The sequence below is a fragment of the Mya arenaria genome, chromosome 3 (genome assembly GCF_026914265.1).
Source record: "Mya arenaria isolate MELC-2E11 chromosome 3, ASM2691426v1".
NCBI classification, from domain to species: domain Eukaryota; kingdom Metazoa; phylum Mollusca; class Bivalvia; order Myida; family Myidae; genus Mya; species Mya arenaria.
Window position 1 is genome coordinate 24,924,577 of NC_069124.1, and position 20,677 is coordinate 24,945,253.

At 34.6% G+C, this 20,677-nt stretch overlaps 1 protein-coding gene across 8 annotated transcripts in view; it reads left to right on the plus strand.

Annotated features, from left to right (window-relative positions):
* The window catches only part of LOC128228277 (GRB2-associated-binding protein 1-like), a 45,692-nt gene extending 26,952 nt beyond the window's left edge, over positions 1 to 18,740 (plus strand). For all 8 annotated transcript variants that reach the window (XM_052939487.1, XM_052939488.1, XM_052939490.1 and 5 more), the window contains 5 exons: positions 2,766 to 3,063; positions 4,922 to 6,169; positions 8,396 to 8,495; positions 8,877 to 8,994; positions 11,474 to 18,740. In XM_052939487.1, coding sequence (XP_052795447.1) covers positions 2,766 to 3,063; positions 4,922 to 6,169; positions 8,396 to 8,495; positions 8,877 to 8,994; positions 11,474 to 11,707 — 1,998 coding nt within the window. In that variant the 3' untranslated portion in view covers positions 11,708 to 18,740. The remainder of the gene's footprint in view (positions 1 to 2,765; positions 3,064 to 4,921; positions 6,170 to 8,395; positions 8,496 to 8,876; positions 8,995 to 11,473) is intronic.
* Positions 18,741 to 20,677: the final 1,937 nt, after the last annotated feature.

The following is a 20,677-nucleotide window of genomic DNA, read 5'->3' on the forward strand; positions in this document are numbered from 1 at the left end:
TGTTCTACAAGTGCTGTGTGGTTTCATCTATTTCCTGTGGTTGTTAACTCTCTGCACTGGCAGATGGATGCATGGTACTGTCAATTAGGCATAAGAAAAAAATGTTAGTTTCCACTAACTGGGCCGACCCGATTTTTTCCTCCTGACCCTGCATTTTTTGCCGTAGTGTGGAATTTTTTGAACTTTACTAAAAAGGAGGATGTTTTTAGTGAACAATTATTGTTAGAATGAGACCATTTTATATTTAAAATTTTCTGCAATAGTTATATACCCCATACACCAATATAAGTCGGTTTGGTACAGAATCAGATGAGAATCATCTCAAAAAAAGGTCTGCCTATACCTACCTACCCTATTTTTTTGGAGAATTTAGTGAAAACAAATAGCTTCTTTGTTTGGCCTTACAGATACTTGGTACCATCAGACAAACCCAAAGATTTTGTAATCTCAAGTGTGCAGGAGATGCTCTTGTTAATTAAACTGGCTGTGTTTTTTTTGTCTAAGTAATAGTTTAAGAACATATTAGGTAAAATCTTAAGGATTAATATTTTTAAGAGCATAGCAAGTGGAGTGTCATTAATTTTTTATGTTCTGAATGTCCTGAGTTGTAACCTGTGTTCAGCAGGTGGTGAACCATATTATGACATAATGTATGTTAGGCCAATTTGAAATCATTGCTCGATTTTCATCCAATTTTATTTTGAATGTGAGCGGGGTGGGGGGAGGGTGACATTTTTTTATTTATTCTTCTTAGATGACTTTCACTGTTGAATATGTGTTCATGCTCTTTCTTATCACTTAAGGGACCATATACATGTGTGTTTTTTTAGACGAACCACGAACACAAACATAATAATCATCCTTTTTTACATGTGATTGTTTAACATCAACACTATTTGTATGAATGAATGTTGTTGCCGGGACAGATCAGCAAAAACGGACCTTGAGTTCAAATTATTGAGTAATTTTTTTGAGTCAATAAAATTGAAGGGGCGGCTGAGATCAAAGAGCTGTGGGGTGGAGATGAAAATCTAGCAATTTATTTATGGTCACTTTAATATATTGTAAATTCTTAATGATTAAGCATGGTCCGTATGGAAGTGATTTCACTGGATGGAAATGTAGGTTGAAATAGTAGCAGCGAAGGCAATCTTTTTTAGTTGGGTTTTAAAGAAAAGCGTTTTCTAGCAAATTCTGGCTTTATATAACTTTTATCATTTAAAAATTTTGCATGGTTTTTGGTCATTGAATAATGGTGAAAATCTCCTAGCCTTCTCATAATTTGTGTGATGGTATTTTGTAACCGTTCATGAGAACCAAAGGGAGATAATTATGTATTTCTATTCCACCATGAGTTCTAGGAGGTTATTTCATACATAGGAGAAATATTTCAGAAGTATGTAGTTTACTGCACTGTTGTAAATCCTTCCTAGGTCCAAAATTACCCTCTATGATTCATGATGACAAACAGCTATTCCTGGTATTATAATTCAAACTTGAGTAATAAGCATTATCCAAGCAGTATTTTGGTCATTAATGTAGTGTATGTTTTCCAAGAAATCATTTGTTTCCAAGAAAAAAAAAATAACTTGTAGTTTGTCTTACATAACAAGAGTGAACTTCTGATTAAGTTGAGGTAGAATGAATTAGTAGTTTGTCTTACATGATACATGTGTACTTTTGAATAATATTCAGGTAGAAAAAAAAGAGAGGTCTTAACTACAAAATTATATAAAAATGGGGTTCATGTGTTTCTAAATTATTATTAGCAAAATTGTTGTTTTTATGATGTGATTATCATTGCCTTTTAAATTGAGATGAAAAAGAGAAAACAAATCAAATTTATCTGGTAATCATTCACAAAATAAATTGATAAAAAAATGAACTACTGTAAGCTAGCTTCACTTTACAAATTTCCAATTAAGAAAAGAAAAAAAAATGAGAATATAAATTATGTATGCTGATTTGGAGTTGAAATGAAATTTGTTTAAGCCCAATAAAAATTAGTGTTGACGCTCATGTCTCCTGCAAATGGGATTGTGATTTAATAGTTCAGAAAGCTAAATCTGACTAAAGCAACTGCCAAATTTTCATTTATGTCATTAATTGGTTTTATGAAGTGCGTTATTTAGTGGTTTGCACACGTTTGCTGGCTCGAGTTGAGCTATTCCTGCCTAACACCAAGAAAGTTATTATTCATTTGCTTAAATTACTTAACAATTAATTTGGCATGAAATATGCTGAATTAACAATAAATGTTACCTAGTTCATGTTTTTATTGCCCAAAAGATTTAGTCACTGTATGGTCTTCATGGCTTTTACTTGACTGAGTGAGTCAGAATTTGATGAGTGGTGCGATTTATGTATTTTTTCAGTAGCTTGTGGTTACTAACATGATACTGCTAATAGTTTAGCATGTCAGAAATTTTATTATTAGTGCATCAGAGAACATAACATGGTTTGTTAGAATGGGAATTAGTACAAATTTGTTATTTCCTACAAATCCTGTTTTGTAATTCATCATTCACAACATAGCAACATCATCATAAGCTTAGTTGAAGTTTGAAGAGCTTAATTTAGCAAATATTTCCGTAAAGGTTTTATGGTATGCTGAAGACTAGGTGCAAAATAATTAAATTAATTTCTGTTTTATGTTTCAGAACTAGATGGTTTCCTTACCAAAAGTATTATTATTAATGATAATTATTATTTCAAATCTCATAAAGCATTACAAAGAAATAAACGGATGTAATAATATTTTTCAGAAATGGAAGAAACGATACTTTGTTTTGTCGAAGCCCGCACAAAGTCTGCCAGGCACGTACCTCCTGAACTACTACAGCGACGAGAATTGTAAACGCGTGCGGGGATCAATCGACCTCGAACAGTGTGCGGAAATTATCGAGCATCTCGACTCCGACCAGTTTCAATACCTGCTCGCGATAAAGACGACCCATAAGAGTAAGGAGCGGACGTATTTTCTGGCAACTGAAACGGAGGAGCAAATGTCGACGTGGGTACAAAACTTGTGCTCTGTCTGTGGAATGAAACCAGATGAGACAGGTTGGTTTTGATTTAAGAATGTAAAAAATTATTTCACTTACGTTTTTGGGGCTAGTCTTTACATTGCCTGGTTTTCAAAGTATAGAGTTTCCAAATCATGATATTGTCATAGCCTTGGTGCTGATGATGGTGCTAATGTTGGTGCTGATGTGGATGCTATTGTTGGTGCTGATGATGATGCTGTTGTTGCTACTGATGATGGTGCTATAGTTGGTGCTGATGATGATGCTATTGTTGGTGCTGTTGTTGCTGCTGGTGTTGGGGCAGTTGTTGGCGTAGACATTATTGTCAGCAAAGCCCTAGTATAATAATAAAAAACAAAAATCATAAAAATTCTGATGGTAACTGAACACGCATAACGTGCATTGTAGTTAGTCTCTGTTTTTGCTCTTTTATTATAAGAAACTGAAGATATAGATTTCATTTACAAAAACATCAGACTTAAAATGTGATTTTATACAATAGTAGGATTAAAATCTGAATAAGGTTATATTGCTTGTTTTTTGTCCTCTATTTATGTCTTGAATGTTTTTGCTAAATTGAATACAAATGTACCTATCTGTGTATATTTTATTTTACACCATTCAATATTTGAACGACAAAAAACACGAGAATCATTCAGTGTACATCAACATTGCACATTTGTTTTCTACGGCTTCAAACACAGGTGTTATTAATGTGGTGGTTAATATCTACGTCATTTGTACTTTATCACATCCTTGAAGTTAAAGATTTCCAGAATTTGAAAGTACCTATTTAATAGTATATCGTAGATCTTGTGGTTAAAATATGTGACTTAAGTGAACAAATATAGACACTTTTCAATGTATGTAGTATAAAATACGTTTACAAAATAATTATTCAGGGGGCCGTTTCAAAATTTCAGTCTAGGAACTTTTTCTTTTTTTTAAACTTTATTTATTTTACAACAGTTTTCGTTGCAACTGGGTTGCCTGAAGCCTGGGACAAGTAAACACTGTTTCGGGCAAGTCAAAATTCCCAGGTGGTTGCCCTTAGGGCGAGTGCATTTTTCCGATATTTTGATCCCTGTTTTCATAATTTCTTCAGCAACAATTCACAAATCCTGATTGAACTTTATTATTATATTGAAATATTGGCTTTCGTACATTTACCCATGAATTGATTATTTTGGGCAAGTAAAACTGTTTTTGGACAAGTGGTTTTCTTCAATTACTTTCCCGAAAGGACAAGTGCTGAAAATTTTTTAAGGCAAAGACTGTTACAACGATTGTGAAGAAAGTTATATTGACTTATACTAAGTCATTCTGGTTGGCATAATGTTGGTCCAGAGTGTGGTCATATGTTTTGGGGGAAACCAGCGAACCTGGAGAAAACCCACTTGTCTGACTTAGCGACCAACAACAAAACTCACATGAGCCGAGGCCAGAACCTGGGTCGCCTTGGTGAGAAGGGAATGCGCTAACCACTTAGCTATCCGGACAGCCAACGGAGATAATCACTGAAAGTCTTAAATCCATTGTAACATAACACTTGGAGAGTCTTAAATCCATTATAGTAACATCACACTCTGAAAGTCTTAAATACATTGTAACATCACACTTGGAGATTCTTAAATCCATTATAGTAACATCACACTCTGAAAGTCTTAAATCCATAGTAACATCACACTCTGAAAGTTTAAAGTTTTAAACAATTAAAATCTTTACTTAAACACCCCTAGTTCCATAAAAAAATTAATAAAAAAACCAGAAAATATTAGTGTTGGAACGCACAAAATAGGAAAAAGATATAAATTTTATATACACAGATATTCAAGAACTGAAAGAATCAATTTCATTTCTTCGTTTATAATTGAAGAATTTATTATATTTTGCAGAAGCAGAAAGTCCAAAGTCGCCACATCGTGAAAATCTCCCGTCTCGTTCTGTACAGTCGGTACAGCCTCAGTCTGGTATTCCCGCCTCAGCTGTTGGAATCATGACAAAACCGCAGACCTTAAGCTCCACTGTTCCAGCTGTGCGATCATCGCCATCGACACGCACCGTAACAACGTCTGTGTCAAAAAATGTGAAACCAAAATCTTCTGTGAAGCCTGCAAACCAACTAGAGGAGTACATTCCCCTTGAATCTTGCACTTCAGGCAATAAGCCAAAACAGACATTCAGACAGGAAAGTCTTAATAGTGTGCCTGACGAAATTGCTCCCCCTCCCCCTGGTTATTCATCAAATCTTGACAATGATGTGTTCAGGGCGACGTATGATATTCCTCCTAGACCTAGTAGTCTCGAGTCTGAAGATTTATACAAAGTTCCTCCAACTCGGCCACTTACATCTAGTTTGGAACCGTACGATATTCCACCTCCAAGCAAAAGTAGCCCTAGTACACCACGTTCCTCTAGTAGTGAAAGCCAAAAAATGGATTCACATTCGCATACTTCACAAACTTACGACGTCCCGCCAATGCGTGGGGATGACGAACTAACCACTGATGATTTATATGACGTCCCACCCAGTCACAACCAAAATATTTCGCTGCACACCGTACCACCCAGTCGCCCACCAAAACCGGGACATTTACAGCCTCCAGCCTGTAATCAAGAGGCATACATGAATATTCCTACTAACAGTAAGGTATTTACAGAAAAATCAAAAGGCAAAAGTGTGGATATAAACTCTGTGGTTGCCCCTCCTCCTCATTCGGGAATGGTGCTTCCTACTTCGGAAATGGCCAATGTTGATCTCAGCGAGATGTACGATTTCCCAAAGTCTTTAGACAATCCTAGTGTTTCAAATCTCTCAAATGGTGATTCCACGGATAAACTCTTAATGTCTACGCCACCTCCTCCGAGTGTTTGCAATGCAGGCATTGTGGAACATAGATACATTAATGCCCACAAGGGTGTTGTGGAACAACCAAGTGACATGTACCTTCCAATGGATACTGTGCCAACTGGCCCTGTATCGAAAGCTCGTAAATCAAGCAGTACAGACAATGAGGTAGAATATACTGATATGTCTGGTAAAAGTTCGTTTGATGACTCTTTTGAGGGTCGACAGTCAATATATGATCATCCTCCCCCGTCACGGCCTGCCATACCTCCTCCAAGACCTGATAAACCAACGGGTAAGTAATAAATTTATGTCGTTAATTCATTGGTAGACCAGACAGGCTTATCAGCCTTCTTGTTATATATGGTGTCAGAAGCTGACTTAAAATCTTACATTGGACCATGCCAGTTGAGTCAGGGCTTTTTCTGCCCAATTTGGGAAGAAGACCCTAGACATTTTGGGAAATTTTGCGTCGTGAAAATGCCGAAATTGGGAAATTTTACAGTTAAAAGAAAAAGCTGTCTAGTCTCCAGCGAATTAGGAAATGGTTTTATATTAGTTTATTTCCCTTTAAAAGACCCAAATTTGCTGAAATATCAATCCTTGGGTGTAAATATCTATTGCAATAAATCGATCATGGACAGATAATATTTCATACAGATATCTAAATGTGATAAAAATCAATGATTTCCGAATTCAATTATCAAAAAAACTTAACATCACATAATTGATATGATGTTGAAAATGATCCAGTACATGTAAAAAGACTTTCTAAAAAAAAAAAAAAAAAAAATGATTGGGATTTTTTTATGAAAATTGGGAAAAATATCTTATATTTTGCTTTGGGAATGGGTCCGATAGTCGGACCTGTGGGTACTATAGAAAAAGCCCTGTGAGTTTACTATTTTGTTATGCATCCTGTTCAAAAAGAACGCCTAGGTTTGAGTGCTAATGAGCCAGAAATAAACTAACATATTGGTAACGTAAAACCAACTAAATCATCTTCGTTTTCCAATCTTCTTGAAAGACCCGTTGTGCCATTTGACATTGTACCGTTGTTGTTTTTTGGTATCACTAAAAACCTTTTGTGTTTTACAATAATAACAACAAATGGCAAACAAAATTATCACCATAAGGCAGACAACGCGAAAACTTTTTCTTCTTCACAGGACATTGCGACAGGTAAACACTGAAAGTTTACCTGTCGCACCAAATTTTTACCTGTCGCAATGTTACAAACAGTATTCAGTCTAAACCTTGATTTAAAGCCTCTTTTTAAAATAAGTTTTGTAATTCCCCATTATAACAGGTTTAGATCTTTTTGGTTAGATTTGTCCTACAGTACTATAATAAATTACAAAAAAAGCTAAACATATGTAAAAAAATCAATATTCGGATCTTATGTCATAATTTTTTTCTTCCCTTGCCTCCAAAAAAAACTCATTCGTCTACCCATGGAACAGCTAGATCTTACTCTTTTAATTCATCTTTAAATTAAAGATACAGTACGGTTATAAAATGTAACGAATTGTACTACAAGTCAAACTCAGACACAACATTTATGCAAAAACGAAAGTAGAGTTCTTGTTATTGACAATGTTAAACAGAGCGGAAAGAAAGTCAGCTCGGTATTTAAATTAACACGATTGCCGGGAACCACTTCGCCGAAAATAAATACATACGGAATTTTGTAATTTCCGAACATTTCCGTAAAATAAAAGTATTAGAGTACGAGCTGAAATCGGAACCTTACGCGTTTTATCGGCTTTTACGGAAACATGTCGAAACGGGATTTAAAAATAGTGATACACGGATTAACACGCTGAATAATCATGATATAATAGTTAAAAATACCTCTGAACATTTATTTAGAAACTGAAAGTAAATTTTCCGAAAATTAAACGGTGCTGACTGTATTTTTTCACCGGACATTGTGACCGACCAAAACAAAAGTTTCGTCGGTCAAAATGAAAATATACTGGACATGTCCGACTGTCCGACGGACATTCGCATTGTCTGCATAAGGGTCCAAAAAGGTGATAAAAGATGAGCCTGATTGCTATGCTTTAAAAGTTGACTCAAAATAAACTTTCAAATCTTTTTAAAAACATTGTTCAAGTCAGTATGAAGTCCTAATGTTTTGAATATGTTTTTTCCACATTTACTCCTACTAACACTTGCTCCATAAATTATTAGAAAAATTTAACTCCCTTTTAGTGCTTCATTTTATGTTTATGAATACCAGCCATGTACTCATTGATTTTCCTGTGCACAAAGTAATGCTTCTGACTCTCAAATTTTTGCTCTGGATCCATGGTTGTGAATGATTCCTGAGTAAATGCACTCAGGCAGTTTTGAAATACCTGAAATGGACTCAAGAAAACTTAAATCAAAACCTAATACATATATACAACACAGGCAATTTCTCTCCCAACATTCTGGGGTTAAAAAGTGTGTCCTATACATTAAGTATAATACGGTTCTCCACTGTCCTAATTTTATCTCAAATATGTATTTTCAGGAGCCCTCGGCGAAAAGCACGACACCTACTCAATATTCAGCACAGCACGCACCAGAAGTTTCAAAAAGAAAAATGAAGAATCACCGAGAGTCAAAAGAAAGTAAGAACAGCACAAATTTTAATGCTTAAAACTGTGTTGGAGTATACTATTTGGCACATATAAATGGCACTTTAATGACAAACAATAATTATTTGTCATTTTATATCATTTTAGGCATATATAATACAAAGAAAAATTGTGTTTCAGTACAAGTTTGCAATAAATTTCACCTCATGATTACCAAAAGGCTACTTCTTGTGTGAAATATCTAGGTGAAATACATTGTGATCTTATACCGAAAACAAACAGTTATCTTCTATATAAAGTTGATGATTTATCATGGATCGAGCACACTTTTTTTGATTCTGAAACTGTTCTGCACTACCTTTTTGAACTTATCGAGTAAATAAAGTTGAATCATATATGTTCTTCTCCGCACAGAAGCCCATCAAATGCGAGGCCAAATCTCGTGAATACAAACGTGCCACTACCACAGCGTGTGGATCGACATCCTGACTTCTCAACCAGTGATGAGGATGATGAGGACATGGGATCACCGGTATAGTAGATATGGTGTATTGTAGTATGCTTGCTCTATTTCCACCCTTTTTATTGGTCGAGATGCTGTCATGTGACAAGCCATAGAAAGTTATATACACTAGCAAGAAGTGATATTGTCAATAAACAGGTAGGCATATAACCCTCTCTGTGGCCTTGTGGTTAAGCGTCCGCTTACGGAGCAGGAGGTCGTGGGTTCGATCCCAGACCGCGTCATACCGAAAGACGTTAAAAGCTGGTACAAGTAGCTCCCTTGCCTGGTGCTTGGCATTTAAAGGTTAGTGCTTGGGAAAGTGGTGTACTCAGTACTGGTTCAACCCAGGAAAGTTGTATCCCGTGTATCGGTGCTTTACACCGAGCACGTTAAAGAACCAAGAGGTCTCTTCGCAAAGAGCTAGGATATCGCACCCGGATTTCTTGTATCTCACTCTGTTTCTTCAAGTCTTCCAATGCCTAGATTTGCTGTCACTTCTATCTCATGTCACTTATGGCATTTAAACACAATTTAAGTCGTGATGGCGTCACGGCGGGGTCAAGCCATAATGCAGCCAATGGGCGCGGGCAGACCTTGATAAACTCAAATAAAACAAAACAAGCATATCACCTGATGTTATTCCTGTTGATGGCTGTGATAAAAATAAGCGGCTGGAAGTAGACTTCACATCAGTGTGGCGTCATTTTTTAAGTATAGCATTTTACGACTTGATAAACGAAAATATTATTGAAAGATTATTACCGTATTATATCATGTATAGGACGCTAGCATAGATAGGACGCAGGCAAGAAAATAGTTGAAAAAAAACGGGTAAAAACCCTTAATATATAAGATAGGACGCAGCGGAAAAATATCAAAATCGGAGCCGAAAAACTGAGGTTGGTAAAGTATTTATAACATATATTGAAGTAAAAAAAAATAATGTATATATATGGCATATTTCGATAACTGTCTTGTGTATTTCGATAATTATCGTCGTATTTCGGTAATTTAACATTTCGGTAATTTAGTGTACAGAACAATGATATAAGTCTTGACATTTTGAGAACATTCACGCATATTATAAGACTAATACAAATGCTGTAATAGTCCCGATACGCCTTCTGACTGACAGTCAACCGTTGCAACCGTTGCAATAGTTCCGACATGCCTTCTGAATGACAGTCAACCGTTGCAATAGTTTCGACATGCCTTCTGAATGACAGTCAACCGTTGCAAAACTGTGTATCATCAAAACTGATGATTGTTTTGATAAGGCTTGTCGCTGCGCGGAATAAAGCATGTCAGGCATTGTTAATTGCGTGTCGGTAATTATCCTTGCCAGCGGAAGGCATGACGGGTAAAGTGCGAACAAACAACCATACGGTATTACCATCACAATAGTTCGTTCTATTGATGTTTTTCTAATGACAGACAGCGGGTGTTTTTCACACCTTATATTTGAAAAGATTTGATAGTGACAATAATGCTACTAGCACATTCCTTTATTAATTTTTTAAAACAGTAACATACAACAAAATGTTTTTTAAAATATCAAAACATTAAAATCATGAACAACGATTAATTGATATTTACCTCCTTTCCCGATTTTCCGCTGCCGTTATAACTCAATCCAGTTAAATGCTGACTCACATCGAGTTTTTGTGAGTAGCGTCCCTTTTGTAAAAAAGTAAACACTCATGTTTGTTTTCAATTTATTTCTCAATAAATCATTTTAAAGTAAACATTTAATATATTTCTGTGTGTGTTAACTTGCGTGATTTTACCTATGTCAGTTGTTCTCTTGGGTGACGCAGTACACATACTTACTATTACTGCGTTCTTCCCCGGTCCGATATTTTCGACCTGAAATGGACTTGGAAAAAAACAGATGAAATTCTAATAGCATAGAAAGGACGCAGGCAATTTTTAAGACGAGAATTGGGGGTAAACAAGTGCGTCCTATGCATGATATAATACAGTACTACAAGCTCAGTGGTCGAAATTAGCACAAGCCTGCACTGGTAAAATTCTTTCCCGGCATGTTCAAATTCTGGATTTTATGTAGCAGGACTTGTTCAAAAATGTAATGCCAAGCAAGAGTATAAGAATCGGGGCTTGTTTATCTAAAAGATGACCGCAAGCGTAGAATAAAACATTTCCAGATTGATGATATTGGTGTATATCATGTTTATGGAAAAAAGTGATATTCACTTTGACTTTGTCTCTGTAAATATCACCTTCGATGGTCCATAAAAATGGATATACACTTCATCAGTGAACTGTATAATATTCAATATTTGTGATCACTTACCAAATTCACATGCTCCACCGCCAGGAATTGAACCTGGATCACCTTGGTGAAATTGATTAGCCAATGGACTGAATTGAATCACTGAGGCATGTGGATATGGATAACATTTAAATTGAATACTGGCTAAGTTATCTAAAATTCACATAGCTGCACACGGGATACCTTTTTAATACAAAAATCTACTCTCTGCAGGATGTATGGGAGAACATTCCACCTGCACCCGCCAACAAAGACACAGAGCTGAAATATGTCGACCTTGACCACGACGACGCGTCTGACAAGGAGCCGGTACGCTCTCCACACGCCACCACAGCACCGCCTGCACATACAGAATACCACGAGATTGACTTTGTGAGGACTGATGCCATTCGAACATTGAAAGAAACTGTTACGGAAGAGAGAAAACTTGAAAAGATTAATACTTAATAGTTTTCATGCCGACAGGTTGATTGTGTTATGTACGGTATACTGAGTAGTCATATTTGTGATTTTTGTCACAATTTAAGCTGCTTTCACATGAAGGAATTTTGCCAGGTGAAATAAATTGTATTATTATAGATTATACATAGATGGATTTGTTTTCAAGAATTGAAAAAAGGAATGTATGGTGTGATATTTAACGAAGGACCATAAAGTCAAGAGTTTTGATGTCAATGTGTCAGATTTAGCATAATATAGACTCGATGTTAAATGATACATTTGTGAGTGTAAAAGACCCATTTCCTCAGTCGTGGGAAAGATGTAACTTAAGATGTTTTGCTACTCATGATTAAAGGTGTCTGTGAAGCTTTATGTGATAACTAAATGCAGGGTGTCAATAACTTGCTACCATAACTTGTGTTAACATTTGTTTTTTTTTCAATTTTGAAGATCAACTAACAGTACACTGCAGCTGGGTTATGTAATCAAGGTACTTAAATTTTCAAATGCTAATATGCTAGGATAGGTGATATACTGAAGAAAAATTGTGAGAAAATCAAGTGAGTTTTTTTTTCGTTTTCAAAATATGAATTTCAAGATCTTAAATTTAATTCATCCAAAGCGAGGGCGAATTTTTTTTGGTCAAAAACTTGATATTATTTTAAGTAAGCAGGCAATCATCTTAATAATCTTCTGTATAACTAGATGTACAATATTCAGTAACATTTTGTAACTTTGTCACCTGCATTGCATGGCCGATACATAGAAATCATGTTTACTCACGGTGGTGTTATTTACTGTGGCATCACTCCTTCATGTCCACTCTTTAATTTAAGCTGCATAGCAAAGCAGTCAAATAAGAATCATGTTTTCTTACGGTGGCATTGCTATTGAATGAAGCATCATACTTTTTCATGTTCGCATTAAAGTGACACTCGTATTTAAAATTAATACAAGCACATGTATAACAAACATAAATTTTGAGTGATTAACCTTTAACTACATACTAAGTAATGCATTAATGGAAAATATTAATAACTGATAACAATATTGTAACCGTGTATTTAATAATGAAAACTCACAAATATAAAATCTAATTGGGTACTAAAAGATTAGCAGTGATCAACTATTGTCTCATAAGGTAGAAATACCATGTTTTCTGCATTTTTCTTCAAATTTAAAAAGAGTATCCTTCATAAGAACCATTGTTTTTGATATGTTTTCAACCTTTTAGGTAAATTAAAACATTGTATTAATTCTTGTACGTCTTATTTGGGAGTAAGAGTGCATCTTTAATATTTAGGAATATCAATTAAATAAACTTGTATGTTTTCTAATTGATTTCGGATCTGAAGAAGCATGTTATTAGACCAACCGATGAAGCAATTGGCATTCTACTGATCAGCAGTGAATTGTGTTAAACTGGTTAAGTCTTTGGTTTGATTAAAGTTGGCCAAAATATTTGTTGATTGGTCAATATTTATTCAAAAATCAATATTAACCAATCAAATCATTTAAATGTGCAAACTAGCCTTAAGATAACCTGTTGACAACTTATCCAAGTTTTATACAACTAGCTGCAGTAATGATGTAAATATTACATCAAGAGATATAAAATAAAATGCCAACAATAGATCATATGATAGGATATTTTATTGAGGCACAAAAATGAATTTTATTCACAGAGCTTGTTGTTTCCTAAGTTGTAGCCTTTCTTTAAAAGGATTTTGTTTAGAGTATTGCCTATACCAACACTTCTTTCATGTGTCCTTCCTTCCCTGTAAATGTTATGTTATGGATAGATGTGGTGCAACAAGAAAAAGCCATACTTCCAGGATTCGTAAGATTATTTTGTTGTTTGTGTATATTTTGATAAAAAGGCAAGCATCTTTGATTCCAAATTATGTATTGAATCTGTAGATATATATTATCCTTGATTGTGTTTTTCATGTTAGTAATTTTTAGCTTGTCTAAGAAAAAAAGTTGAGGCATTTTCATAACCTTGGTGACCTCGTCATTTGTGTTGTTGTGCAAATACTTAAACATCGGCCATTACTCAAAAAACATTCAAGATATTCATATGGAACTTGGTACACATGTTGCCAGAGATAATTAGAGCATGTATACTAAGGCCCATTACTCTGCCTTATTGAATATTGAGTTATGTCCTTCGTTTATATAAAAAACCAAAAAACAGACTAGCGTTGGTGTTTGCTCTGGGGTGCTCTTGATAATGATCTAATTTAATTTATTGAAAAGTAATACTTCATTATATGTATAATGAACAGAGACTGTCAGATGTTGGTTTAACATTTACCACTTAGTACTTAATTATTATCTTTTCATTCAAGATATTTGAAATGGATGGAACTTGGTACACATGTTTCTAGAGACAAATCCACACAGCAAGGCAGATAACTCTTCATAATTGTTGAGTTATACTCCCTTTTCATTTAATACAACGGACATGCGTTCCCTCTGCAGCGCTTAGACTTGTTCATTTCATTTTAAGCCTGTCAGAGACTAGATAGAATACACAGTTATATTAGGGCATATTTATTCAATAACTTATGTTTCATTCTGGTCGTAGTTTAAATATTATTATGAGTTGAAATAGTTAATTTTATTCATTTTTTGTAGACTATGGAGTCAAGCTCCAAAATAGTATGTTCAAACCTTTTTATACCTTGTTTGCTCAATTTGACTTACAGAACAAGACTTTAGAATAGCAGATGTTAAAATGATTTTAATTCATTGCATAATAAAGTTGGTTTTAAAAATACTTGTTATCTGGGAGCCATTTCATTAAGAATGTGCAGTTTTGTACTGTGACGTTGAAGGTCGCTGTAATGTGACGTTGAAGGTCGCTGCACTGTGACGTTGAAGTTCGCTGTACTGTGACGTTGAAGGTCGCTGTAGGGTGACGTTGAAGGTCGCTGTACTGTGACGTTGAAGGTCGCTGAACTGTGACGTTGAAGGTCGCTGTATTGTGACATTGAAGGTCGCTGTATTGTGACGTTGAAGGTCGCTCCTTGAACTCCAAGCAGTGTTACTGCCCTTACTGAACAGTTATCACTGCCACCATGCAAATCACATGACTTTGAATAGATATCACAGGATACAAGGATTAAGATTGTAAATTTTGAAAGTTATTGCATATTTCAACCCCCATTCACCTTAAATAATTGAAATGTTATAAAAACTATATACCCAAAATTTATAAAAGATATCATACAGTATAGCTGAAATCCATATATACTCTCTCGTGGTGGCAGAGATCTATTCTGCTTCTCAGGGGAAACCACTCCATAGGAGATTGGTATCTCCTAATTACAAGACCGCTCCTAGGAATCTTAATGAAATGGTCCCGTGAAGTTAAGGGTAATGTATATGCATAGAAAATAGGGAGTTTTAGTGATAGTTTATTTTATCTAACTGCAACAGAGTTGGTAACATTAATATGTTGATTTTATGTAAATTTAAATTTTTAACCATTTTCTTTTATTTTCCCTGATTTATTTGTTTTTATTGAAAGATAATGTTTAACAATCTTTTAATGCTTTAAATAGTGTGTATTTTATGTTAATAAATAATTTTGTTAATTAAACCTGGTATTGTTCAGATAATTTTATGGCATGGATACGTGATTATTTCATTGTCATAATTATGATTGAGGATGTTAAAATCGTATTTCTACGCATTGAATATTATCTAACTGGTCCTCAACAATAATTATTCAGTGTGTTTTTATGTAATATGTAAGATTGTGCTGTAAATTGGAACTACAATCACTTCATATACCTGTTTGTCATACTTAATCTAGAAAAAAATGCATGTATCTGAATTGAAAATAAAATCAAATCATGGCTGCTACTAACAAATCTGATAATTGATTCAACTTGTAGATTTATTAATTATTTAATTAATATTCAATAATTATGTTGTTGTTTTTTTCATTTGACTGAATTTAGTAAAGCTGATGAAGTGATTTTAAGTTTACTGTGACTTAGATCATATTTTAACAATGTTTATTTGATATGTATGTCAGTTTGACAAATTCATTTTAAAGCTATCTAAGCTGTTGAATTCTAAGCCAAAAAAATCTAATTTGTATATGTTTATATGATTTTACCGGTATTTATACTGCGGTATTTTATCTTTGATGTGCCAATTTTTCTGTCAAAATGAAATGTATTCAATCAATGTACAAGATGCTGTAAAATTAGTTAGGCTTTTATTAATTGGGTTCGGGTGGTGAAAATGAATGCGGTGTTCTACGTACTTCAGTATTTATTGACGCTTATTATTGTTTTCATTTTACTGGATTTGTAGAAACGGTTGAGGATTTTATCACTCTGACCAATTTTGATTGACTGTTTTGTTACCATGGAAATGCTACCAGTAATTGTTATACTTGTAGATACATGTATGTGAAACAGTTTTGAAATTTCCTTGGCTTGCAAGATTTGTACTTTTTATATCGCCTGAAACAGATATTTGATTCATTTTATGGTAACATGCAACCTTGTTCAATACCAATTACAGAGACAAAACAATGTTTTTCTTTTCTGTTTGAATAACATGGTGTGCTTTAAAGACATTGAAGATTTTATTGCTCACAGATAAACCTATCCAGCTAAATATGTGTGAGGATTGAGTGCATTGTTTAAATGTGAACATTGCATTACCTTGTTGACTGAAAATGAGTCTTAATACCTATATTCAAACTTGGATTTGCGACTTAATTCCTTGGCTACTAATATTACTTGGTTGCAAGCTTAATTCCTTGGTCACTGACTTAATTCTTTGATTTCCAACATAATTCCTTGGTCACCAACTTTATTTCTTGGTTACTGACTTTATTCCTTGGTTTCTGACATAACTCCTTGGTTGCCAACTTAATTGCTTGGTTACTGGCCTTATTCTTGGTTACTGACATAATTCCTTGGTAGCCAACTTTATTGCTTGGTTACTGGCCTTATTCTTGGTTACTGACATAATTCCTTGGTTGCCAACTTTATTGCTTGGTTACTGGCCTTATTCTTGGTTTCTGACATAATTCCTTGGTTGCCAACTTTATTGCTTGGTTACTGGCCTTATTCTTGGTTACTGACATAATTCATTGGTTGCCAACTTTATTGCTTGGTTACTGGCCTTATTCTTGGTTACTGACATAATTCATTGGTTGCCAACTTTATTGCTTGGTTACTGGCCTTATTCTTGGTTACTGACATAATTCATTGGTTGCCAACTTTATTGCTTGGTTACTGGCCTTATTCTTGGTTACTGACATAATTCATTGGTTGCCAACTTTATTGCTTGGTTACTGGCCTTATTCTTGGTTACTGACATAGTTCCTTGGTAAGCAACATTATTCCTTACTGATACTGAGTTAATTCATTGGTTACTGACTTTATTCCTTTGTAACTGATAAAATTTCTTGGTTAGTGACTTTATTGCTTGGTTACCAACGTAATTCATCTGTTACTGACTTGATTCCTTGGTTACTGAAGTAATTTCTTGGTTAGTGACTTTATTGCTTAGTTACTGACTAATTCATCGGTTACTGACTTTATTCCTTGGTCACTGACATTATTCCCTAGTTACCAACATCATTCCTTGTTTATTGACTTTATTCTTTGGTTACCAACACAATTCCTTGGTTACAGACTTTACTTCTTGGTTAATGACTTGACTCCTTGGTTACCAACATAATATCTTGGTTTCTGACTTTTTCCTTGGTAACTGATATAATTTCTTCAGGATTCCTTATGCTAATAAGTCAGAATATCCACAGTACATCAAGTTTGTGCCATTACAATGACTGTTCTCTATATTTTTGGGAAGTTTTAAGATTTAATATTTATTTAAAACTTACACTCTTGATACCTATTGATATAAATTAATGTAATAGGACAAATGATGTATATTTTGTTGATAAGTTTGTACAATAAGCTTCCTTGATTTTAATCTTTATTTCAGCAAAAACTTCAGCAAAATGTCATTAATTTTAAACTAAAAATAATCTTGACAATTAATGCCAAACAAGCGTGGTTCATTTTAAATTAAAATTGAGTTGTTGGGTATTTTTACACAAATTTAGAAAATGCATTGGTGTGAACTTAATAACCCTGCCATCTTCTATTGAAACAGGGTTAATGATTAAATTGTATTGTATAGTATTTCAACACCATTCTTGGCGCTGAAACTTGATATTTGTTTGCTGAAATTAAATTAATATGAAGTCTCATTTCCATTTAAGAGGCTGATGAGTTTACCAAACAAGTATAGAAATAAATGTACTTAATTCTTACACACTAAAGAGGCATGTGCATTTTTACCTGTATAGAAAAAAGATCTTGACTAAGGTAGCCGACCCACAAATGTTCGAATTTTGGATTCCAGGATACTCTATATTAATTTTGTATCATAATGGAAGGGATTTGAGTGTAGAAAAAGTAAATGTTGACACTTTATGTAAAACAATAGAACAGACCAGTCTTGTTGGCGTTCAAAGATTGCAAACTATGTTATTTATCACCACTTGCAGTTAGAATAAAAGCAAATATACAAACTGTAATAACTTTAAAGTAGATTTGCTTTTGGTCATTTATTTTACATATAAGTAATCACCAACCAAGTACCTTCCATAACTATGGTGTCACCAGACATTTAAAATTAACTAGTGTTTAATGTTAATGAAGCTATTAGAGAACTTGTTTATTTCTGGATGGGATTCCTTAATGTTTTGTTGGTTTTATGATTTTTTTGTGTGTTTTATTTAACATTTTTTACACCTGTATAGAGCAATAAAGTGTTTTGTTAACATTTTTCTTTATTTGAAATACCTTTTTCATACTATTTGTATTTTTATGTTTTTAAGGAAATGATAAATACTTAATAAATTTGTAAAATAATAATGTAATATATAATGAAAAGATTGTAAACATTGTTATGCTTTTTAAAACTGTTATATATATTTAGCTTTTATCGATTATACAATTTCATTTTAATAAATGATATTCTTTTTATGAAGGAAGTTGTGTTCATGTGTTGTTTCTTTCATCCTTATGAAAGCCATTGACATGAATGAAAAGTGTGTTTAAATGTTGTTTCTGTCTTCCAAAGAAAGCCCCTGTCGTCAATGTACAGTGTGTTTATGTGTTGTTTCTATCTTTCCAAAGAAAAGCACTGACGTTGATGTGCAGTGTGTTTAAATGTTGTTCTGTCTTCCCAAAAGAAAGCCACTGACGTTAATGTACAGTGCGTTTATATGTTGTTTCTGTCTTCCCAAAGAAAGCCACTGGTGTTAGTTTACAGTGTGTTTAAACGTTCGGTTTTCCCAAAGAAAGCCACTGACGTCTATGTACAGTGTGTTTATATGTTGTTCTGTCTTCCAAAAGAAAGCCACTGGTGTTAATTTACAGTGTGTTTAAATGTTGTTCGGTCTTCCCAAAGAAAGCCACTGACATCAATGTACAGTGTGTTTATTTGTAGTTCGGTCCTCCCAAAGAAAGCCACTGACGTCAATGTACAGTTTGTTTATATACTGTTTCTGTCTTCCCAAAGAAAGCCACCAACATTGGTGTACAGTGTGTTTATATGCTGTTTCTGTCTTCCCAAAGAAAGCCACTGGTGTTAGTTTACAGTGTGTTTAAACGTTGTTCGGTTTTCCCAAAGAAAGCCACTGACGTCTATGTACAGTGTGTTTATATGTTGTTCTGTCTTCCCAAAGAAAGCCACTGGTGTTAATTTACAGTGTGTTTAAATGTTGATCGGTCTTCCCAAAGAAAGCCACTGACGTCAATGTACAGTGTGTTTATATGTTGTTCTGTCTTCCCAAAGAAGGCCACTGATGTTAATTTACAGTGTGTTTAAATGCTGTTAGGTCTTCCCAAAGAAAGCCACTGACGTCAATGTACAGTGTGTTTATATGTTGTTCTGTTTTTCCAAAGAAAGCCACTGACGTCAATGTACAGTGTGTTTATTTGTTGTTCGGTCCTCCCAAAGGAAGCCACTGATGTCAATGTACAGTTTGTTTATATGTTGTTCGGTCTTCCCAAAGAAAGCCACCGACGTCAATGTACAGTGTGTTTATATGTTGTTCTGTTTTCCCAAAGAAAGCCACTGATGTTAATGTACATTGTGTTTACATGATGTTTCTGTCTTCCTAAAGAAAGTCACTGACGTCAATGTACAGTGTGTTTATATGCTGTTTCTGTTTCCCAAAGAAAGCCACTGACGTCAATGTACAGTGTGTTTATATGTGGTTTCTGCATTCCCAAAGAAAGCCACTGACGTTTATGTACAGTGTGTGTTTATATGTGGTTTATGTCTCCCCCCCCCCCGCCCCCAAAAAAACAACAACAACAAAAACTAACGTTGATGTGCAGTGTTGTTGTGTTTCAACGCAGGTATGTAATAAAGACACTTAAAGTTTTACTACATTTATTTTACGTGTATTACATGTGAGTACATCAATAGTCTGAATCATACTGCCTCTCTGATACTTCTAGGGGTTCCACCTTGGTGCCTTAGCAGGGCGGTTACTGATTTGCATATAGAGGCGGAGCTTCTATGCTCACAACATTACAAGTGTGTCGACGAGTCGATTATGTCTTCTCAAAGAAAGCCACTGACGTTGCTGTACAGTGTGTCTACGAGTTGAGTGTGTCTTCTCAAAGAAAGCTACTGACGTTGCTGTAAAGTGTGTCTACGAGTTGAGTATGTCTTCTCAAAGAAAGCCACTGACGTTGCTGTACAGTGTGTCTACGAGTTGAGTATGTCTCCCCGAGGAAAGCCACTAACGTTGGTGTACAGTGCGTTTATGTGTTGTTTCTGTCATCCCATAGAAAGCTACTAACGTTGATGTACAGTGTGTGTATATGTTGAATCTGTCTTCCCAGAGAAGGTCAATGACGTTAATGGTCAGTGTGTTTACAAGTTATTTCTGTCTTCCCCAAATAAGTCAATGAC